Source organism: Castor canadensis, chromosome 18 (assembly GCF_047511655.1).
Source record: "Castor canadensis chromosome 18, mCasCan1.hap1v2, whole genome shotgun sequence".
NCBI classification, from domain to species: Eukaryota; Metazoa; Chordata; class Mammalia; order Rodentia; family Castoridae; genus Castor; species Castor canadensis.
The window spans coordinates 4,092,989-4,113,130 of NC_133403.1; the positions used below are offsets into that span (position 1 = coordinate 4,092,989).

At 42.1% G+C, this 20,142-nt stretch overlaps 1 protein-coding gene across 15 annotated transcripts in view; it reads left to right on the plus strand.

Annotated features, from left to right (window-relative positions):
• The first annotated feature begins 775 nt into the window (after positions 1 to 775).
• The window catches only part of Depdc5 (DEP domain containing 5, GATOR1 subcomplex subunit), a 139,266-nt gene continuing 119,899 nt past the window's right edge, over positions 776 to 20,142 (plus strand). For 8 of the 15 annotated variants that reach the window (XM_074060950.1, XM_074060953.1, XM_074060956.1 and 5 more), the window contains exons 1-10: positions 776 to 827; positions 1,632 to 1,749; positions 5,285 to 5,372; positions 5,737 to 5,783; positions 7,475 to 7,560; positions 8,845 to 8,928; positions 10,011 to 10,060; positions 12,217 to 12,351; positions 14,206 to 14,275; positions 19,931 to 20,009. In XM_074060950.1, the coding sequence (XP_073917051.1) occupies positions 1,692 to 1,749; positions 5,285 to 5,372; positions 5,737 to 5,783; positions 7,475 to 7,560; positions 8,845 to 8,928; positions 10,011 to 10,060; positions 12,217 to 12,351; positions 14,206 to 14,275; positions 19,931 to 20,009 (697 nt within the window). In that variant the 5' untranslated portion in view covers positions 776 to 827; positions 1,632 to 1,691. Of the gene's footprint in view, positions 828 to 852; positions 998 to 1,631; positions 1,750 to 5,284; positions 5,373 to 5,736; positions 5,784 to 7,474; positions 7,561 to 8,844; positions 8,929 to 10,010; positions 10,061 to 12,216; positions 12,352 to 14,205; positions 14,276 to 19,930; positions 20,010 to 20,142 lie in introns of those variants that run through there. The other 7 variants (XM_074060959.1, XM_074060961.1, XM_074060962.1 and 4 more) reach the window with 3 other exon arrangements.

The window sequence follows — 20,142 nt, forward strand, 5'->3', positions numbered from 1 at the left end:
CCTTCTGAGTTTGTGTCCCCAGGCTGTTTCCTATCTGTGAACTGTCATACTTTCTACCATTTTATAAGGGTACAACTACAGAAGCATGTCTGTGAAGTCATGGTAGCTGTTGTGCTTAACAACCAGAGGAAGCCAGGCACCGGTGTCTCACTCCTGTAATCCTAGCTACTTGGAAGGCTGACATAGGAGGAGGGAGGATTCACCTGGGGCAAATAGTTTGCAAGACCCCATCTCCAAAATAACCAGAGCAAAATGGACTGGAGGTGTGGCTCAGGTGGCTGAGCTCTTGCTTTGCAAGCATGAAGTCCTGAGTTCAAACCCTAGTCCCACAAAAAAAAAAAAAAAATCCCGAAGGAGCACAGATCTTCCTTTGCAGTCTCACGTGCTTATTCCTTTGCATGTTATAAAAATTCTCCTGAAAACATTCTTTTCTGCTTACCAGTAATCCCTCTGAGCCAGGTGAGAGTCATTAACTTCGCTTATACCCAAGGAAACCGAGCTCATCTAGATTGATGGGGAAAGAGGGAGACTCGCCCCAGTTTCTCCTGTTAGTCACTAATAGGAACCGAAAGTCCTGGGTAAGGATTTATTTTCGGATTTCCTCTCCCAGGCAGAAGGTAATCTAACCCGTGGGCGGGAAACCAACCACTCTAGGCGGTAAGAGTCAGCGGCTGGACTCGACGCCCCGCCCCCGGCGCGAGCCCCGGATGAGGAAGTAGCGCGGCCATAGAGACGTGGCGGAGGCCTGGCTAGAGCGGCCTGGGGGGGGGGGGCGGGAAGGGGGCGGGACTCCGGGGCGGAGCCACAGGAGCGGCGCGGACTCTCAGGTGAGCGCTCGCTGGCTGGGTTGGGCCTGCCGGCGCCGGGAGCTTGGGGGCGGAAGCTGCGTGGATTGTGGGGGGCTTAGGTGGGGTGTCCCGAGGAGTCACTGGGGTACCTGTCCAAGGTCCGGCCCTCGGGGCCCGGCCTGAGGCGGGAAGGGGCTCCGGAGCTACGGGTGAGTGCCCCAGTTTAGGGCTTTGGAGGACTTGAGGGAGGGGGCCGTGACCCAGGTTCGAGTTCTGACTCTGCCCCCAGCCCGCTGTGTGACCTTGGACAAGTCTCTCTCCCGCTCAGCCTTAATGGCGAAAAGGAGGCAGGAGGGTCCGCTGAGAGTTGGTACAGATGGGGGATCGGGAAAGGAACCCCGGTTTTCCTATTTGTATGCCTCTTGCTGGGGACATTGTTCGCTAAACGTGAATTGTGGGAGTGTGTCTCATTTTCTTTAGTGACCTTGGGCTAGTGTATTGGGTTTCACTTTCCTCATCTACAAATGGAGGAGATGTTTATAACATTTGGGTGTTATTGGGGTACGTGGGTACCAGTTAGTGAGCGCCCCATTCACTGTCAGTCTTCCTGTTAGGGATGCGATGGAAGGAATATCTTTTCCCCTGGTTTGATGAGACCCCAGCCCACCTTCAGTTCCTAGAGTCGGCGGTTGTATTTGTTTTCCCTCACTCGACTTGTTATTGGAGGAGTGAGTTCATCAACCTCTTAGCTGAGCAACCTCAGAACCTTCACTGGCCTTTAAAAATCAAAGAGCTATTGCAGGAAGTCTGACTTTCCAGCCTTTTTGTCTGTTTCAACCGCAGGGAGGCAAGATGACATCTCTGCCCCAAGATTGGAACAGCTGAAGGGAGTCACTGGACAAGATGAGAACCACAAAGGTCTACAAACTGGTCATCCACAAGAAGGGCTTTGGGGGCAGTGGTCAGTATTGATTGGTCTTTGGGGCTTGTGCAGATTGGCTGGAGTTCTAATGTGCCCCATGTCTTGGAAAAATTACACACCATCTTATGTGGCAATGAAGGCTAGACAGACAACCAAGTGAAGCAGCAAATATACTACAGCAATAAGGAGGATGGTTGGACTGAGAGCACAGGTCCTTTTTGTTTAAATTTTTATTTTTGAATTAGGATGCATTAATATCAGAGGGGATTTCATTATGATAATGCATAATTTCATTATGACATGCATAAACATGTCCTTTTTAAAAGCATTTGTATTCCACTTTTTTTTTTTTTTTTTTGTGGGACTCGGGTTTGAACTCAGGGCTTCCCAATTGCAAAGCAGGTGCTTTACTGCCTGAGCCAAACCTCCACTCCATTTGTTTTGCTCTGGTTATTTTGGAGATGTGGGTCTCTTGAACTATTTTCTGCAGGCTGGCCTCAAACTGCATTTCTCCAGATCTCAGCCTCCCAGTAGCTAGGGTTACAGGTGTGAACCATTGGTGCCTGCCCAGACATTTTTTTTGTTTTTTGTTTTGTGAGACAAGGTCTGGCTTTGTAGCTCAGGCTTATCTGGAACTTGATATATAGCCCAGACTGGCCTCAAACTCAAAATCCTTTTTCCTCATCCTCTGAGTGCTGGGATTACAGGCATGAGCCACCATGCCTGGCTTTGTGTTCAAATTTTTAAGGAACATTGTTAATTTTTTTGGTTTATTACCTTTCATTTGTTTATGTTGTTTATTACAAATTACTGTGTTTGTAAACTTTTAGCCTGCGCTGGCTTGGCAGATAAGAGAAACTAAAGTAATATTTCAGTTTTTACATTGCATAGATGTGCGTAGGACAGATTTGATTAAAGGATGAACCTTTGCTTGGCTGCTAGTCATAGAACAAAAGGGCAGGATGGAACATGTTACCCTGCACTAAAGCAGAATCCTACTCCAGTTCTGCCATTAACCTTCCCTATGACTTTAGGCAAGTCCCTAGCCCTAGTCTACTTAATCTGTGATTTCAAGCCTGACAGTCCTTTCTCTTAGCACCTTTCGTCCATAAATCTGCATTTAATTGTATGATTTTTTTTTTCTTTTGTAAAGGAATAATTTTTCCTTCTTTGTGTGTGTGTGTGTGTGTGTGTGTGTGTGTGCATGTGTGTGGGAATTTATCCCCAGCTCTCCCTTCTGTCTTAAAAATGTTATTTACTTGAGCAAGTGGAATTAACAACATAGTGACTCTTTTTTTTTTCTCTCTCTCTTTCAGTACTGGAATTGAAACTAGGGCCTCCTACATGCTAGGCGAACATTTTACTGCTGAGTTATACTCCTGACCCTTAATTTGTATTATTTATTTATTTATTTTTGCATTACTGGGGTTTGAACCCAGGGCCTACACCTTGAGCCACTCCACCAGCAATTTTAGGTGATGGGTTTTTTTAAGACAGGGTCTCACGAACTATTTGCCCGAGCTGGCTTTGAACTGTGATACTCCTGATCTCTGCCTCCTGAGTAGCTGGGATTACAAGCGTAAGCCATCGGTGCCTGGCCTTAATTTATATTTTCATATGCATTGTTCCTGTTTTATAGATCTGTGTTATATACATATAAGCCTCTGTAGGGCAGGGACTGCTGGAAAGGGAAAACAGTAGTTTCTGTCTCAGGATGCTGTGAGATTTGTATAAAGATTGTAGCAGAGTACTGGGACCATGCTGAATAAATGTTGTCATTATAACTATTGGGACAAAGATATACCAGGCATGCAATTTTTGCTAAAATGCAACTTCTTTTGTTAACACTGTGCTTTGTATGTTGTCCATGTTGCCTAAACATTTATGAAGCAGAATAGACAACAGGAATAGCTCAGAGGGAATACCACAAGAGTACAGTGTAGATAGTATATATAATGTACTTAACACGTTTTCACGTGTCTAAAACACATGTTACCTATGTGATATACCTACAACTGCAAAGAAAAATACAACCAGTAAATATTTATTAGGTATGCACCTATGGCAAACATAAAGATCGTGAACATGACAAGGTCCCTTGTCCCTAAGGAGCTTTCATGTCCCTAAGGAGACAAGCATGCAAGAAGGAAATGTTAAGCAAAACAAAATATGTGAACTGGGTGCCAGTGGCTCACGCTTGTAATCCTCACTATTCAGAAGGCAGAGATCAGGAGGGTCATGGTTTGAAGCTAACCCAGGAAATAGTTTGTGAGACCCTATCTCAAAAAAGCCCATTACAAAAAAGGGCTGGTAGAATGACTCAAGTTGTGGGCCCTAAGTTCAAACCCCAGTATTGCAAAATAAAAAAAGAAAAGAAAAATGACCAGCAGAGTAGCTCAATTGGTAGAACTCCTATCCAGCAAGCATGAGGCCCTGAGTTCACCTCCCAGTTACCCCATCCCCCCAAAAAAGAAAAAAACACCAACAAGCAAACAAAACGCAAAAGCCCTACTACTGAGCTACACCTTTATATTTAAGGGTCTATTCAAATCCTAATGTGAACTGATGTCTGAAGTTGCTCCTGGATCAGATGCTGCCCTCTAAACACCATTTTATTTGACTTGACTTTTGTAGCATGTGAGAGGTTCTCATAGAAGGAAACTGGCACAAGTCAGTCCTGGCTAAACTGCCACCAGCTGTGTACCCTTAAGTCAACTTTTTCTCCCAGCTTATTTCCTCACTTGTGTTAACTATAAAGGTTTATTGTGAGGGCCACATTAAGACATTGGGGAAATTTTTTGAACATTGCATAAATGTAAGAGATAGACATATCTGGGACTCAGGCTGTTTTGAACTTGGTGTATGCCAAACCCACGATATTTGAGGGAGTAAAGGCCTGTCTCAGAGACATGAGGCACAATTCCCAGAGGCTGTGGGTCACTTTCTCCCTGGGAGCAGTGGGACAGTAGCTAGAGCATGCGCTCTGGAGACAAAGGTCTCTTGGCCCTGTCTGATTCATCTGCTCACTAGCTCAGCACTGAATTCCTGTGCAAAGCCTTTTCTGTTCTTTTTTTCAGTGATGGTGATTGAACCCAAGACCTCAGGGCCTCACACATGCTAGGCAAGTGTTCTGCCACTGAGTGACACCCTCCACAGTCACTCACATTGTTTAGCTGTTCTAAATCTGGATTCAAAATGGAAGGTCAGAGGCTAGGAGTGTAGCTCAGTGGTAGAGCATTTGCCTAGCATGCACCAGGCTCTGGGTTCCATGTCTAGCACCATAGAAAACAAACAAACAAACAAGCAAAACTAGAAACAAAAAAAATGGAATTGCACTAATACAATAAAAAGAAAAAGAACTTTTTGGAAAGGGTCCTCATCTGTGAACTAGGGTAGTAATACTAACCTGATAGGGTACACACTCACAGTGTACCTATCACTTTAATAAGTGTGTTTTGCACTTAATATTTTAACCCGTTTAGGTATATGTGGGCTGGAGATTGAACCCAGTGCCTTCCCCATGCTGTACTGCTAGTCTCTGTTTTCTACTTACGTTCGCTGAATTGTCTTCCAGATGATGAGTTAGTTGTGAACCCCAAAGTGTTTCCTCACATCAAGCTCGGAGACATTGTGGAGATTGCTCACCCCAATGACGAATACAGGTGAGCATCTTGCTAACATCAGGGAATAGTCTGTCTGCAGGGTTTGTTGCCTTTAAAAATGCTCATGTCTTTTGGGACTTGGAAACCTAATACTTTTTTTTTTTTAAATGGTTCACTCTTTTGACTTGATAAAATTTTAAAAAATTGGTCCATTCTTTCTGTTTTTTTAAAGTTGTGATGATAAATCTGAAGAGTTCTGTTGAACTTCTCCATTTCCTTTCAGTGCAAGTACAGTTTCTTTGTTCTTCAGAGAGTGTGCCCCCTTGTGCTACAAACTGATCCCTTTGACCTTTGAGGGGAGGTGAAGAAAGCTGGGGAAATTGCTGCTTGCAGCCTCCCACATCATGGTTGCTTTCTTTTCTAGCCCTCTGCTTTTGCAAGTCAAGTCACTTAAGGAAGATTTGCAAAAAGGTAAGCTTTACATCTGCTCTGAGCTTTTTATACTTACTGTCTCAGAAACTGTAAGAAATCTCTCTTCATAATCTGAGGGAATGAGGGTAAGTAGATTGGTCTTATCAAATTGTGTTCCCTCTAAAAACAAGTCAGATACCAAAACTGCCAAGGAACCTCATTTGTCAGCATCTTGAAGAATCTATATTTAGAGCCAGGAGAAAAGTTAATGTGGATATGGAAAACTTTATACTTAACTTCAAAAAAATTGATGATGAGAAGTATGTTTTCCTAAATAGTGTATATTTTCCACAAAACATTTAAGTGCCTGTCCTATTCGAGGAAGTGGCACAGAAGAAACTATATCGATGACTGTCTTCCACTTGTATAGACTCTGAACCGGGAGCTTCTTCTAAAAGCTTTATTCTTTAAAGAGGTAATTAACTTAAAATGAGGTCATTAGGTCATTATCACAATGACCGATGTCCTTAAAGGAAGAGGAGATTAGAACACAGACACACAGAGAGAAGATCGTGTAAGGACAGAGGTCAACACAGAGGACCCTTCTTTTTGTGGGATTGGGGTTTGAACTCAGGGCTTCATGCTTGCAAAGCAGGTGTCCTATCTCTTGAGCCACACCTCTAGTCCATTTTGCTCTGGTCTCTTGAACTATTCGCTTGAGCTGGCCTCAAACCTCTATCCTCCTGATCTCATCCTCCCAAGTAGCTAAGATTACAGGCATGAGCCACTGGTGCCCTGCCAGAAGAACCTCTGAAAGACAAGGAAATAGGCCTTAGATGAAACCAGCCCCACTGACATCTTGATCTTGGACTTGTAGCATTCATAATTGTGAGAATATAAATTTCTGTTGTTTAAATAAAAACAAATAAAAAGAGCCTTATTTTCCCAACAATTCTTTGAATGAGGAAATTTATTTTCAGAACCACTATAAATTATTTTTTCTTTTGGCAGCACTGGGGGCTTGAACTCAGGGCATCACACTTGCTAGGCAGGTGCTGTACAACTTGAGCCACTCTGCCAGCCTCAGAGCAACTATAATTTAAATGAAGCCAGAAATGGTGGTGATTCTATTTACTCATTTTGGTCTTTTTTTTTTTTTTGTCTGAATGGGGTCTTGCTGTGTTGCCCAGACTGACCTCAAACTCCTGGCTTAAGCAACCTCCTTCTTCTACTTCCTGTGTAACTGGAACTACTGGTACCTGCTACCACACCTGACTACTTACTCATTCTGGATCCATGGATCCAAATCTTTCTCTTTTCCTCTAATGGCTATTCTACATTGTTCAAGGAGCCAACATGTTAACTGGGGATTGAACTCAGGACCTTGAGCTTACACTCTACCAGTGAGCTGCTGTACCTCCAGCACCTTTTTTTTTTTGAGACAGGTTCTCTTTGTGTAGCCCATGCTTGTTTTGAACTCCTGATTCTCCTACCTCAGCCTCTCGAGTACTGGGCTTATAGGTATGTGCCACCATGCTAAGCTTTGTTTTTTTTTTTTTTCCCCCATAATTGCTTTAGCACCTGAAAACCAGGGAACTTTAAATTTTAAGCTCCCAGAATGTAGACAACATATCTTTCCCATGGCAAATGCTGAATTGTGTTGCTTGTTGAATGTCTACATATTTATAGCTTAGAATATTTTTATCTGCTTTAAAATATATTAATCTGATCCAGATTTTTTTCTGTTTCAGAAACTATCAGTGTGGACCAGACTGTGACTCAGGTATTCCGGCTAAGACCTTATCAAGACGTCTATGTGAATGTTGTGGATCCCAAGGTGTGCCTTTGTTCAAGACCTCAATGTCTTTTTAGAATGATTAGCACCCTTCCTCCCAGATTAAGTCACTAAAGGAAATAGTGAGTTCATAATAAATAATGAGGGTAATAATAATAAGTGTAGAGTTAGACTATAAATACGTGGTCAGATTAGATTATAGGTGGTGTGTAGATTGCATTTACCTTTCCCCCCTGTTTTGAGGGTTTGTCCTAAATAGATTTTATGTATGAAAATGTATGCATAATTTTCTATTAAATTATTAAAATGTCTTTCTCTTCATTTTTCTTCATGAAGTGATGCTATGATTGGTAAAAAAAAAAAAAAAAAAAAATCATTGTCCAGAAGGTACTGTTGACATATTGGAAAATAAAGTATGTAGCTCCGTGTTATACTTGTATGGCAGAATCAAGAGTAAAACACAGGGTATGTTGGCATACACCTATAATCCCAGCTACTAGGAGGCTGAAATAGGAGGGTAGCTTGAACCCAGGGGTTTAAGGCCAGCCTGGGTAACACAGCGAGACTATCCCGAAAAGTAAACCGCCAACCAATGAACAATAGCAAAAGACTAAAACACAGAATTAGTACTCTGATGCTCTTTGCACTAAATAGATGTTATTACTGCTGTAGGATTTGTTGTTGACTGATTATCCATACTTAAAACTGCCTCTGGGCAATGTGCCGTTGGCTCAGGAAGCAGAGATTAGGAGGATCGAGGTTCGAAGTCAGCCCAGACAAATAGTTCACAAGACCCTATCTTAAAAAAGCCCATTAAAAAAAAAATGGCTGGTGGAGTGGCTCAAGGTATAGACCCTGAGTATATCACACACACGCATGCACACACATACACACAAGCTGCCTCTGATGTATAAAATTCAGTTTGTCAGGGTTTTCCTATTGAAAAGTCTTCCAGTTTTCTGTGTGTGTGTGTGTGTGTGTGTGAGAGAGAGAGAGAGAGAGAGAGAGAGAGAGAGAGAGAGACAGACACTGGGGTTTGAACTTAGGGCTTCATGCTTGCAAAGTAGACACTCTACCACTTGAACCACACCTCCAGTCCATTTTGTTGTCATTATTTTGGGGATGGAATCTCTCGAACCATTTGCTCAGGCTGGACTTGAACCACTCCCAATCTCAGCCTCCCAAGTTGCTAGGATTACTGCTGTGAGCCACTGGCACCCAATCAATAATTTTGGTTTTTTGCAAAGCTTTTGTTCCGTCTTGGTGAGTGGACATTATCTGATTACTATAAAGTAATGCAGAGAGATGTTTAATTATCTCTTTTAGGATGTGACCCTTGACCTAGTGGAATTAACTTTTAAGGATCAATATATTGGTCGTGGAGATATGTGGCGACTGAAGAAAAGTTTGGTAAGACATCTGTTGCTTTTTTCCATTATAAGAAGAATCCTTGTTTTGCTATTCTTGTTCTCTCTCTAGAGGTGGCCTGCTTTCTATCTGTTGAAAATGTATTCCTTTCTTATCAACTTACTTTACTATCAATTTCACTACAAAGAAAAAGAATAATCCTTGTTTATCATAGAGATTTAAAGGCTGTAGTGAGAGAAGAAGGTCATTTCTGATTTCACCGACTGCAAAAAGTTACTGTAAACGTGTTGTATCCTCTTCCATTCTCTTCATGGTTGTATTTTGTTTTTGTTTATTGTTAAAGATGTTTACTCTGAATTTTAGGTTTGAATGGGAAATAATACTATTTTACTTTTGAATGTGACTTTATTTTCTGATTGTCACTTGATTTCATTTGTTCCTCCTGTTTCTTTCTTTTTTTCTGGTGGGACTGGGGTTTGAACTCAGGACCTCACACTTCCTAGGCAGGCACTCTACTACTTGAGCCACACCTCCACCCACTTTGGTTATTTGTTATTTGTTGAGGGACATTTCCATTTCCTAAAAGTGAGAAATAGATCTGGGAGTGTTACTTAGTGGTAGAGCACTTACCTATATGTGTGAGACCCCCACTTGGATCCCTGGCCCTGGAGGGGAAGTGAAACCTAGACATGATGTCTTACACCTGTACTCTGAGAACTTGGGAAGCCACGGCAGGAGAACTTTGAGTTTAAGACAGGCTTGGGCTATATAGACCCTATTTCAAAACAAAAACAAAAAGAAAATAAACTGTAGCACAATTGAATGAATGTGTAAATGTAGACACTTGTGGAAACATATGTGAAGATAAGTACATTTGCTAGGCTGCCCCTCATTATCCTCCTGGAATGAGTGGTGTAGTCTACACCACTCGCCAACTTCTTATATACCTATTATTATACCTGCCTCAGCAGGTTTTCCTGTGGGGCAAACCTATTACTCCCAGGCTGATTATGCTGATTGAACTTGGGGTTATTAGAAGAGATTAGAAAGCTAGGAGACCTTGTTCCTGACTTTTCATGGCCTTAACAGGTTGACTCACTCTCTCCTTTTCTCTCTTCCTTTAGGTGAGCACATGTGCCTACATCACTCAGAAGGTAGAATTTGCTGGCATCAGGTAGGTACTACATTACCCTGGACGAATAAACCAGTAAACAGGAGAATTTAGTGCAGGAACTGGGCTACAGAAGGCACTTGGGGCATATGGATATCCATATAATAAAATGTATAAGAGCTTGAAACACTAGATTATTGTTGTTCAAAAAAACCCAACCCCACAATGAATGTTAATAGTTTTAAGATCAATGGAAGAAGTTGCTGAAGCCACCCTGTATTCTGTGACAAAAGAGATATAGACTCATATGTTTTAGAAATGGAAAAAAAAAATCCTTATTTTCATTTTTTTTTTCTTTTTGGTGGCATTTGGGTTTGAACTCAGGGCCTCACACTTGCTAGGCAAGCGCTCTATCACCATTTTGCTTTGGTTATTTTGGAGATGGGGAATCTCACAAACTGTTTGCCTGGGCTGACCTTGAACCACAATTCTCCTGATCTCAGCCTCTCAAGTAGCTAGGATTATAGACATGAGCCACTGGTGCCCATCAAGAAAAAAGACTTTTTGAAATCCCTAGAGCCTCACACATGCTAAGTAAGCATTATACCCCCAGTCCTGAAATCCATTTTAAATTTAAAAACTACAGCACATTTGTAGTAAAGCATTCAAATAGTGTAACAGTGAAAGATGAATCCTATGGGATGTGACCCGTGTTTCTCCTGAAAGTATATTTCTATCTGGTTGACTCACTTTAGTGATGCTAAGATGGACCAGTGGGTTCAAATGATGCAGTCTGGTTCCCTGTTTTATTTATTTTCTGCAGTACTGGGGCTTGAACTCAGGGCCTACACCTTGGGCCACTCCACCAGCCCTTTTTTGTGATGGGTTTTTTTAAGATAGGGTCTCATGAACTATTTGCCAGACTGGCTTCGAACCATGATCCTCCTGATCTCTGCCTCCTGAGTGGGTAGGAGTACAGGCATGAGCCACCAGTGCCTGGCTTGGTTCTCTGTTTTAAAGCTCCCCATCAACTTTACCTTGTAGTTTCATCTATTGATGATTGTTGCAAAATGGTGGTTTTTCTCATTCAGTTATTACTTCTGCATTTAATGGCCAGAATTCTTCTGTAAGGAACATTTAGTCATCAAACAGGAGCATTTGATTTGTCTAAAATACGAAGAAGGAGGGCTGGGGACATTTCTCAAGTGTAAGATGCATGAGGCCCTGGGTTCAGTACACACACACACACACACACACACACACACACACACACACAAAAGATTTTATATTCTGCTTTCTCTTTATGTTATATAAACCATTCACCTTTTGCTAAAAGAAATAAAGGATAAAATATTCATTTTTTTATTCCATAAAGGATGTTTTGAAAGTTGTTGCAGGGTCAAAATTCTTCTAAAAATCCAAGCAACTAGAGAACAACCCCAGAAGTGAAGTAAGTCTCTAGCAGGAGAAGAAATGCAACCTAGATTCATGGCTCCATTATAAGCCAGTCTCTGCTAGATGGTGATCCAGGGGTCAGGAAACCTGGATCTATCCCTGAAGTAACAATTATTAACTGTCACAGTGATCAGTGTTCAGGGTGCTGTTGAGCAAGTCAGGTACACTCTTGTTTCTACATCTATAGAATGAAATGCTTAGTTTAGAATCTTTTCTGTCAAGGAAATAATTTTCTGTTTTAGATTTTGTGGGCCACATAGATCTCAGACCTCTGTCATATTTTTTATGTATGTGTGTGTTTAATCTTATAAAATACATTCTTAGCTAGGTGCCATAAAAAAGGAAATGGGCTGGATTTGACTTGCAGGAGGGGTGTGTGTGTGTGTGTGTGTGTGTGTGTGTGTGTGTGTGTGTGTGTGTAGTCTGCTAAACCCAGGGCTGTAGCTCAGTGGTAGAGTGCTTGCCTAGCATGCATGAGGCTCTGGGTTCAATCCTCATCCCTGCAAAACAAAAACCTTCTGAGATCCTTCTCATTCTTAATTCCTCGTTTCTCTGTGTAAACACCCTTATATACAATACAAAGTGCTAGATAGAGAAATGAAAATGCCATCAGTTTTAGATTTTTAAAGATCTGTCTTCTTATTTTGCTCATGAATGGTTAGATGTAAACTACAAAGTCTTCTATCCTTTCTCTGGCAGGCATATTATTCCTACACTGGATCAAACATCACTTCTCTTTTTAAATTTATTTCTTTTTGAGACAGAGTTGCACTGTGTTGCCAAGGCTGTTCTCAAGGTCTGAACTGGCCTCCGGAAGATCACAAGTGTGAGGCCAGCCCAGGCTTCATAGCAAGTTCCAGACCAGCCTGGGCTATAAGACCCTGTCTCAGAATGGAGGGGTAAGGGGGTAAGGATGTCGGTGATCATTGACCCCAAACAACTCATTAATAGAAAAGGGAGGAAAGTGCCCTTCCTAAGCTCATGGACCTAGTGCCCCCCAGGTCACCTGCAACCTGGTAATGTCCCATTCTGTCTGTTTTGTGGGAAGTCATGTGTGCTCTTGGGTTGTGTCCTGAGGGATATGGATTTTGTGTTTGTGTCACTTATTTATTTTGGTGCTGGGAATTGAACCCAAGGCTTTTCATGTGCTAAACACGTGCTGTACCACTGATCTCTGCCCCCAGCCCCATTCCTTCCTTTTTTATGAGGACCAGTTACTTAGGCTGGGCAGGTGATTATATTAGGGAAAGAGTGAGACTGGTAGAAGGCTAGAGTGGTTGGTTGAGGGATGGTTACCAGGTCTTCAGATAATACTACCACTTTCTCTCCAAGAGAGCATTTTGTGTTAAGATCTGTTATTGTTGTGGTTCTTATTAATAGGAATAGAGCCCCTCCTATCCTAGTGCTATCCTGAAAAGTTTCCCCATATACTCTGGTTTAATTCACAAAGCAGCTCTGTAAGGTAGATATCATTCTCTAGCTCTCTTTTACACTTACTCTTTCTCTCACGCTCTCACTTTGGCCTAGCAAGTGCTCCGCCATTTAAGCCATGCCCTGTTTGCTTTAGTTTGTTTTTCAAATAGTAGGTCTTTGTCCATGGCCAGCCTCCAACTATAATCCTCCTACTTCTGCCTCACTGGTAGCTGAGGTCCCAGTGTAAATCATGATGCCCAGCTTCAGCATGTCTTCTGGATAGAGTCTTACTACCTTTTTTGCCTGGGCTGGCCTCAAGCTAGGATCTTCCCATCTCTGCCTCGTGTGTAGCTGGGATTATAGGCATGTACCACCATGCCAAGCTTCATTGTTTCATTTCTCTCTCTCTCTCTTTTTTTTTTTTGATGGTACCAGGATTTGAACTCCAGACCTTGCACTTGCTAGGCAGATGCTCCACTGCTTGTGCTACGCCACCAGCCCTTTTTGCTTTAGTTATTTTTTTGAATAGGGTCTTGCTTGTATTTTCCCACATAGATGGGATGAGAAGTGTGCACCACCTTGCCCAGTTTTTATTGGTTGAGATGAGGTCTTGAGGAATTTTTTGCCCAGGTTGGCTTCAATCTGCGATCCTCCTGATCTCTGCCTCCTGGGTAGCTAGGATTGTAGGCGTGAGCCACTGGTGCTGAGCTTCAGTCTTATTTTTAAAGATAAGAACACCAGTCCTCCCAGAGTTATTTCTCCATGATCATTCAATTAGTCAGTTGCATTCACAGCTGCTATTCTACCTTGGCTAGTTTCTCCCCAGGCCGGTGAAAGTCACGATCATTATACTGTACTATCCATTTCATACCCTCAAAAAGTTTCAGAGTATTAAACACCAAACTGAAAAAATGTACCCAATTTCCATTTAAAAATTTCAGAAAAGCTGGGCATAATGGCACATGTCTGTAATCCCAGCTACTCAGGAGGCTGAGCAGGAGGGTTGTATTTAAGGCCAGTCGGGGCAACCTAGCAAGACCCCATTTCAAACAGATACAAGATTTTTTTTTTTCTTCCCAGCAGAGTGACCTTCACTGAATATGGACCCTGTCCCTTCATTTTTCCTGACTGCTTGTGTTCTAATCCTGAAATTAAGATGGATTTTTGACTGTTGAGACTCATTGAATCAAATCTGAGAATTATGGTGGATAATCTACTAGAAATATATAACCGGTCATTTGAGTATCAACATCAGAGTAGAGCTAGACACCTGAAGCTACCCCTGTTTTTCCTGGTTTCATGTGAGACTTAGGACAACTTGTTTGTGTGTCTCCTTTCAGGGCACAGGCGGGTGAGCTGTGGGTCAAGAATGAAAAAGTCATGTGTGGTTATATCAGTGAAGATACCAGGGTAAGATTTATAAAGTTATTTTTTAATTCATTTATTCACATGTGCATACATTGTTTGGGCCATTTCTCCTCCCTGCCCTCTTCCCCCAACCTTTCACCCCCCTCCCTGCCTCGCTTCCAGGCAGAACCTGTTCTGCCCTTATCTCTAATTTTTTGAAGAGAAGACATAAGCATAATAAGGAAGACAAGGTGTTTTTGCTAGTTGAGATAAGGATAGCTATACAGAGAGATTCATGGTATTGCGTCCGTGCACAAGTGTATTACAACTCAAGTTGATTCATCTCTAACTGATCTTTACACTGGTTTCCTGATCCCCTTCTCGTGTTGACCTCTGTCGCTTTAAGGTTTCTGTATTAGTTCCTCTGGAGTGAGGACATCAAATGCTTTCATGTTTTGCGTTTTCTACCTATTCCATATCTCCCGTATGTGTTCTCCCCTTGTCATGTGATCCAAGTCCAACCACACTGCTGTATTTGCCCTAGATCTAAAGTCTGCATATGAGTGAGAACATACAATTTTTGGTCTTCTGAGCCTGGCTTACCTCACTCAGAATGATGTTACTTTCGAATGATAAGATTTCATTCTTCTTCATGGCTGAATAAAATTCCACTGTGAACAAGTACCACATTTTCTTGATCCATTTGTCAGTAGTGGGGCATTTTGGCTGTTTCCATACTTGGCTATTGTGAATAGCACTGCAATAAACATGGGTGTGCAGGTGCCTCTGGAGTCACCTGTGTCGAATCCCTTTGGGTATATCCCCAGGAGTGGGATTGCTGGAGCATATGGCAGATCTATGTTTAGATTTTTAAGAAACCTCCAAATTTTTTTTCAGAGTGGTTGCACTAGCTTGCATTCCCACCAGCAGTGTATGAGGGTTCCTTTTTCTCCACATCCTCGCCAACACCTGTTGTTGGTGGTGTTTTTGATGATGGCTATTCTGACGGGCGAGGTGGAATCTTAGTGTGGTTTTGATTTGCATTTCCTTTATGGCTAGAGAGGTGAGCATTTTTTCTTGTGTTTTTTGGCCATTTGAATTTCTTCTTTTGAGAAAGTTCTGTTTAATTTAGTTTCCCATTTCTTTATTTGTTCACTGATCTTGGAAGAGTTTAGCGTCTTAAGTCCCCTGTATAATCTGGTTATCAGTCCTTTGTCTGATGTATAGCTGGCAAATATTTTCTCCCACTCTGTGGGTGGTCTCTTCAGTTTAGAGATCATTTCTTTTGTTGTGCAGAAGCTTTTTAATTTTATGAAGTCCCATTTGACCATTCTTTTAGTTGCTGGGCTGCTGGGGTTCTATAAAATGATTTGTGTGTGTGTGTGTTGATTGGTTTATTTATTTTTGGTGGTATTGGGGTTTGAACTCAGGGCTTCACATTTGCTAGCCAGGTGCTCTACCACTTGAGCCACTCTGCCAACCCCTACCCTTATGTCTAAATCCTGAAATCAAAGCAAAGAAACAAACAAAAGTCTTGTGATTGCTACCATGTGCCCAGGTGGGCTAGAATCAGTCCTCTGCAACTCTGATATTTTACAGATTGGGATTGCTCTTCATTTTCCTCTTCTGAATGGGTCTGTGTGATATTAAACGTAGGCATCCTGGATCATAAACAGAGAGGAACCTCTGGGAAGAAATCCCTTTCTTTGGCTCCCTGCTGTGGCTGGGAGAATCCAAATTACTCATGCTGGTGAAACTGTCTCCTCTTCCCTGTTCTCATCTCCCTGCCTCTTTTGAGAGCAGTGTTTCTCAACTAGGGGTGATTTTGCCTCCCCGGGAGTCTTTTGGGCATGTCTAGAGACATTTTGGTTTTCACATTTTGAGGAGTTGTGCTGTTGGCATCTAGTGAGAATGCTACTAAATACAGTACAAGTAAGAGGTTGGTCTCCAAACAAACATCATTTCACCCAACATGGGAGGGCCTGAGGGCTGGGAGCATGGCTTAAGTGGTAGAATGCCTGCCTAGCAAGTATGAGACCCCGAGTTCAAACCCCAATAACACCAAAAAAAAACCCCAAACAAACCCCAAAACCCTGAAATTCCAAAATGTGCGGTCCTGACTTGTGCACTGTGAAATCTGTAGCAGGATTCCCTGCTACCTTTACTCACGTGATGTCAGTTTCACCCTCCAACCCCAACGTTCAAGTCAGGACCCCAGTTGTCTTTGGACATCACTAGATAGATCCCCTGAGGGGTATGATCACTTCTAGTTGAGAATCATTGTCCTCAGAAGTAACTACTATCTGAATTTTGTTTTTGTAATTTCCCGTTGTTTATGTAGCATTAATACATATACAGGTAGTATCTGTGTAGATATGTATGTATTAATACATTAAAAATAACAATATAATAATTTAAATATATATTGTAGATATATGTAATATGTAAATTTATTTATATATAAGTAAATAACTCTAATAATATATTATGTTTCATTTATCTTTTTTTTTCAGTGCTAGGGATTGAACCCAGATTTGCTAGGCAAGCACTCTGTTACTTGAGCCTGAATTTTGCCCCCAGCATTTCTTTTTTTTTTGATGGGGCTGGGATTTGAACTCAGGGCTTCATGCTTGCAAAGCAGATGGTTCTACAACTTGAGCCACACCTCCAGTCCATTTTGCTATGGTTATTTTGGAGATGGGGTCTTGTGACCTGTTTACCCAGGCTGACCTCAAACTATGATCCTACTAATCTCAGCCTCCCAAGTAGCTAGGATTACAGGCATTAGCCACCAGTGCCTTGTGGTGGTTTGTTTTTGTTTTTCTGAGGCGGGGTCTTGCTGTGCAGCCCAGGCTGACTTTAAATGCATAATCCTCCTGGCTTTGGCCTCCAGAATGCTGGAATTACAGGTGTATGCCATACCTGTCAGATTTTCTCCCTTGAACCTTATTCTCCAGCACTCTATAGTACGGGTTGGATAGGCATCTCTTTTTTTTTTGCCCTTTTTATGGATACTGAGACAGAGCCACATGAAGGCGTCCTTCTTACCTTCTTTCTTTCCTTTCTTTTTCCTCTCATTGTTTCTTTGTCTCCCTCTGTTCCCCAGGCTGGTCTCATACTCTGGTTCAAGTAATCCTCCCACCTCAGCCTCCCACGTAGTCAGAACTAAGGTATGTGCCATCACATCCAGCACAGGAGTGCTTTTTTCTAAGCCCCATTCCAGCTGCTTAGGGTTTCCACTGAACTAGAACTGGGGCTGGAGGAGTGGCTGAAGTGATAGAGCATCTGCCTCATAAATGTGAGGCCCCGAGTTCAAGTTCCAGTACCACCCAAAAGAAAAAAAAAATCACTAGAACTAGAACCAAGGACTTCTGTTTGCTGATTTGGTCAGCTCTTATTCCAGTGATCCACTCCACCTCTCTTCCAAGCTGGAAGTCCCTCCCTGGTCCTCTGGACCTATGCATATGTTTGCAGTTCCCACACTGTGGTGGATACACTTGCTTATTGTTCCTTGCTACTGGACTGTAAGCAACCTGAGGACAAGGGCTGCACCTTTTACCTCTATACCCTAAAATTCTCTGGCATAGCTCCTGTGCTTAGGAGTCTCTCAAATGTTTGAAGTTTTAGGTACCCTATCTGACCTTAAATTTTTATAATTTGGCTGGGTGTAGTGGTACATGTATGTAGTCCAAGCTACTTGGGAAGCTGAGGCAGGAGAATTACTTGAGTCCAGGAGTTCTAGACCAGCCTGGGTAGCATAGGAAAACTCCCATCTCAAAAAAAGAAAATTATAATCTAATGGACTGGCAATGTAGTTTAGTGGTAGAGTGCCTGCCTAGCACATACAAGGCCCTGGGTTCAATTCCTAGCACTGCCAAAAAAAAAAAAAGAAAAAAAAAAAGTCACCTAATCTGATTAGAAGAATAAGATCTGTGCGTATAAAAAGAAATCAGCACTGTAAAATTTAAGTAATGTCACAAAGCCCTCTTACTTTTGTGTTGATACTTGCATATAGTTTTTCATTGCCTTTTTTTTTTTTTGGTGCCAGGATTGAACATGGGGTGTGTGCACGGTAAGTACGTGCTCTAGCAGGTCAATTACCTGGTTTTTAACCCACAAAAGATTAGAAATTTAAAAGGAAAAGGAGTATTTATACCTAGGCTGGCCTCAAACTCCTGAGTCAAGTAATACTCCTACCTCAGCCTCCCACATAGATGGGGCTGCAGGTGCTTTCCACTGGGCCAAGCTCTATTTTTATATAGAAAAAGCAAGTTGGGTATGGGGAGTACACCTGTAATCCCAGCCCTTTGGAGACTGAGGTAAGGTTCTCTTGAGTTTGAAGCAGTCCTGGGTTATGTAGTGAATTCAAGGCCAGCTTGGGCTACATTACATAGCAAGACCCTGTCTCAAAAAAAAAAATACCAAAAAAAAAAAAAAAACAATACAACAGGTCTGAGAGTGTAGCTCAGTGGTAGAACGTTTGAGGCCCTGGATTGGAATACTAGCACCAAAAAAAAGTTAATACAAAAGGGCCCAAATCCCTCATACCAGTACCCAGGGATGATTAAAACTAACATTTTCAAAAGTCTGTTTCCTCCTGGTCTTCGTGTTTGTGTAGGCTGGAGAAGTAGGCGAATTTCTCCAGTGGTTATTATGTGTCAGGATCTATAGAAAACCCAGGAGTGAATTGTCTTGAGGAGCTTCTGTCTCTAATCAGCTAAAAGAATGTCTAAGATTTGTATTCTGCTATCTTGCCAAACCTCTTCAAAGGAGAGAAAGGCTGGATAGAGGTCTGCATGCCCAGCCAGAAGAGCAGAGGGGAGGTAGGACATGAGTGGTAATTTATTAACCTGGCCACTTATCATTTGGTGTGTCTTTTCCCCATGTTCTGCCTCCGTAATGAGGTCTCCATGGTGTTCCCAGGTGACATCACCGCCCCTTCTGCTGCGTTTATTGTGCAGATCTTCATGGGACATATGTTTTTGTTGCAGTATTCTGTGCTTCCTGTCCTGTGGTATCAGCTCCAAGATGGCAGGGGCCAGATCTTACTGCTCTTGATACTAGGCTCAGAGTAAGACCTCAGTTTCTATTTAAATAAAAGAGAGAACGCATGGATGGAGTTTGCTTTTAGAAGTTCCCTGTCATGATTGAAAGAATTCCTCCATTTTTTTTTCTAAATGTGGTGAAAAGCACTTGTAAAATTTACCCTTTGAACTTTTTTTTTTTTCTGGTACTGGGATTTGAATTCAGGGTCTCACACTTGCTAAAGTAGGCGCTCTACCACTTGAGACACTCCTCCAGCCCTTTTTTGTGATGGATAGTATTTTTGAGATAGGGTCTCATGACTTCAAACTGGGATCCTCCTGATCTCTGCCTCCTGAGTAGCTAGGATTACAGGCGTGAGCCACAGGCACCAAGCTGTTTGTTTTGTCTTTTGAGACAGGGTTTTGCTATGTTGCTCAGACTGACCTTCACCCTGCTGTGTAGCCCAGGCTAGCCTGAAATTCTAGATCCTACTGCTTCAGTGACTTAAGTGCTAGGATTACATAGGCATGCACCACCGCTCCATGTCAAACTTTGAACTGTTAAGTATGTGATTCAGTGTGCTAAGTATATTTACATTGTTGTGAAACAGATCTTCAGAACCTTTTCACTTTGCAGAACTGAAACTCTACATCATTTGCTTTTTTAACGAAGTTACGTTTTTGTTTGTTCCAGGTGGTGTTCCGTTCTACGTCGGCTATGGTTTACATATTTATTCAGATGAGCTGTGAAATGTGGGATTTTGATATTTACGGTATTGACCTTCACTAAATACTGGTGCTGTTGCCACTGGGGAGAATTTCCTCTTTTCCCCAAGTTGGTGTTCTATAAGGAAGTTCTTAACACTCTCTAAAGATGTGTTCTGGTGTGCCAAGATAATCTCTCTC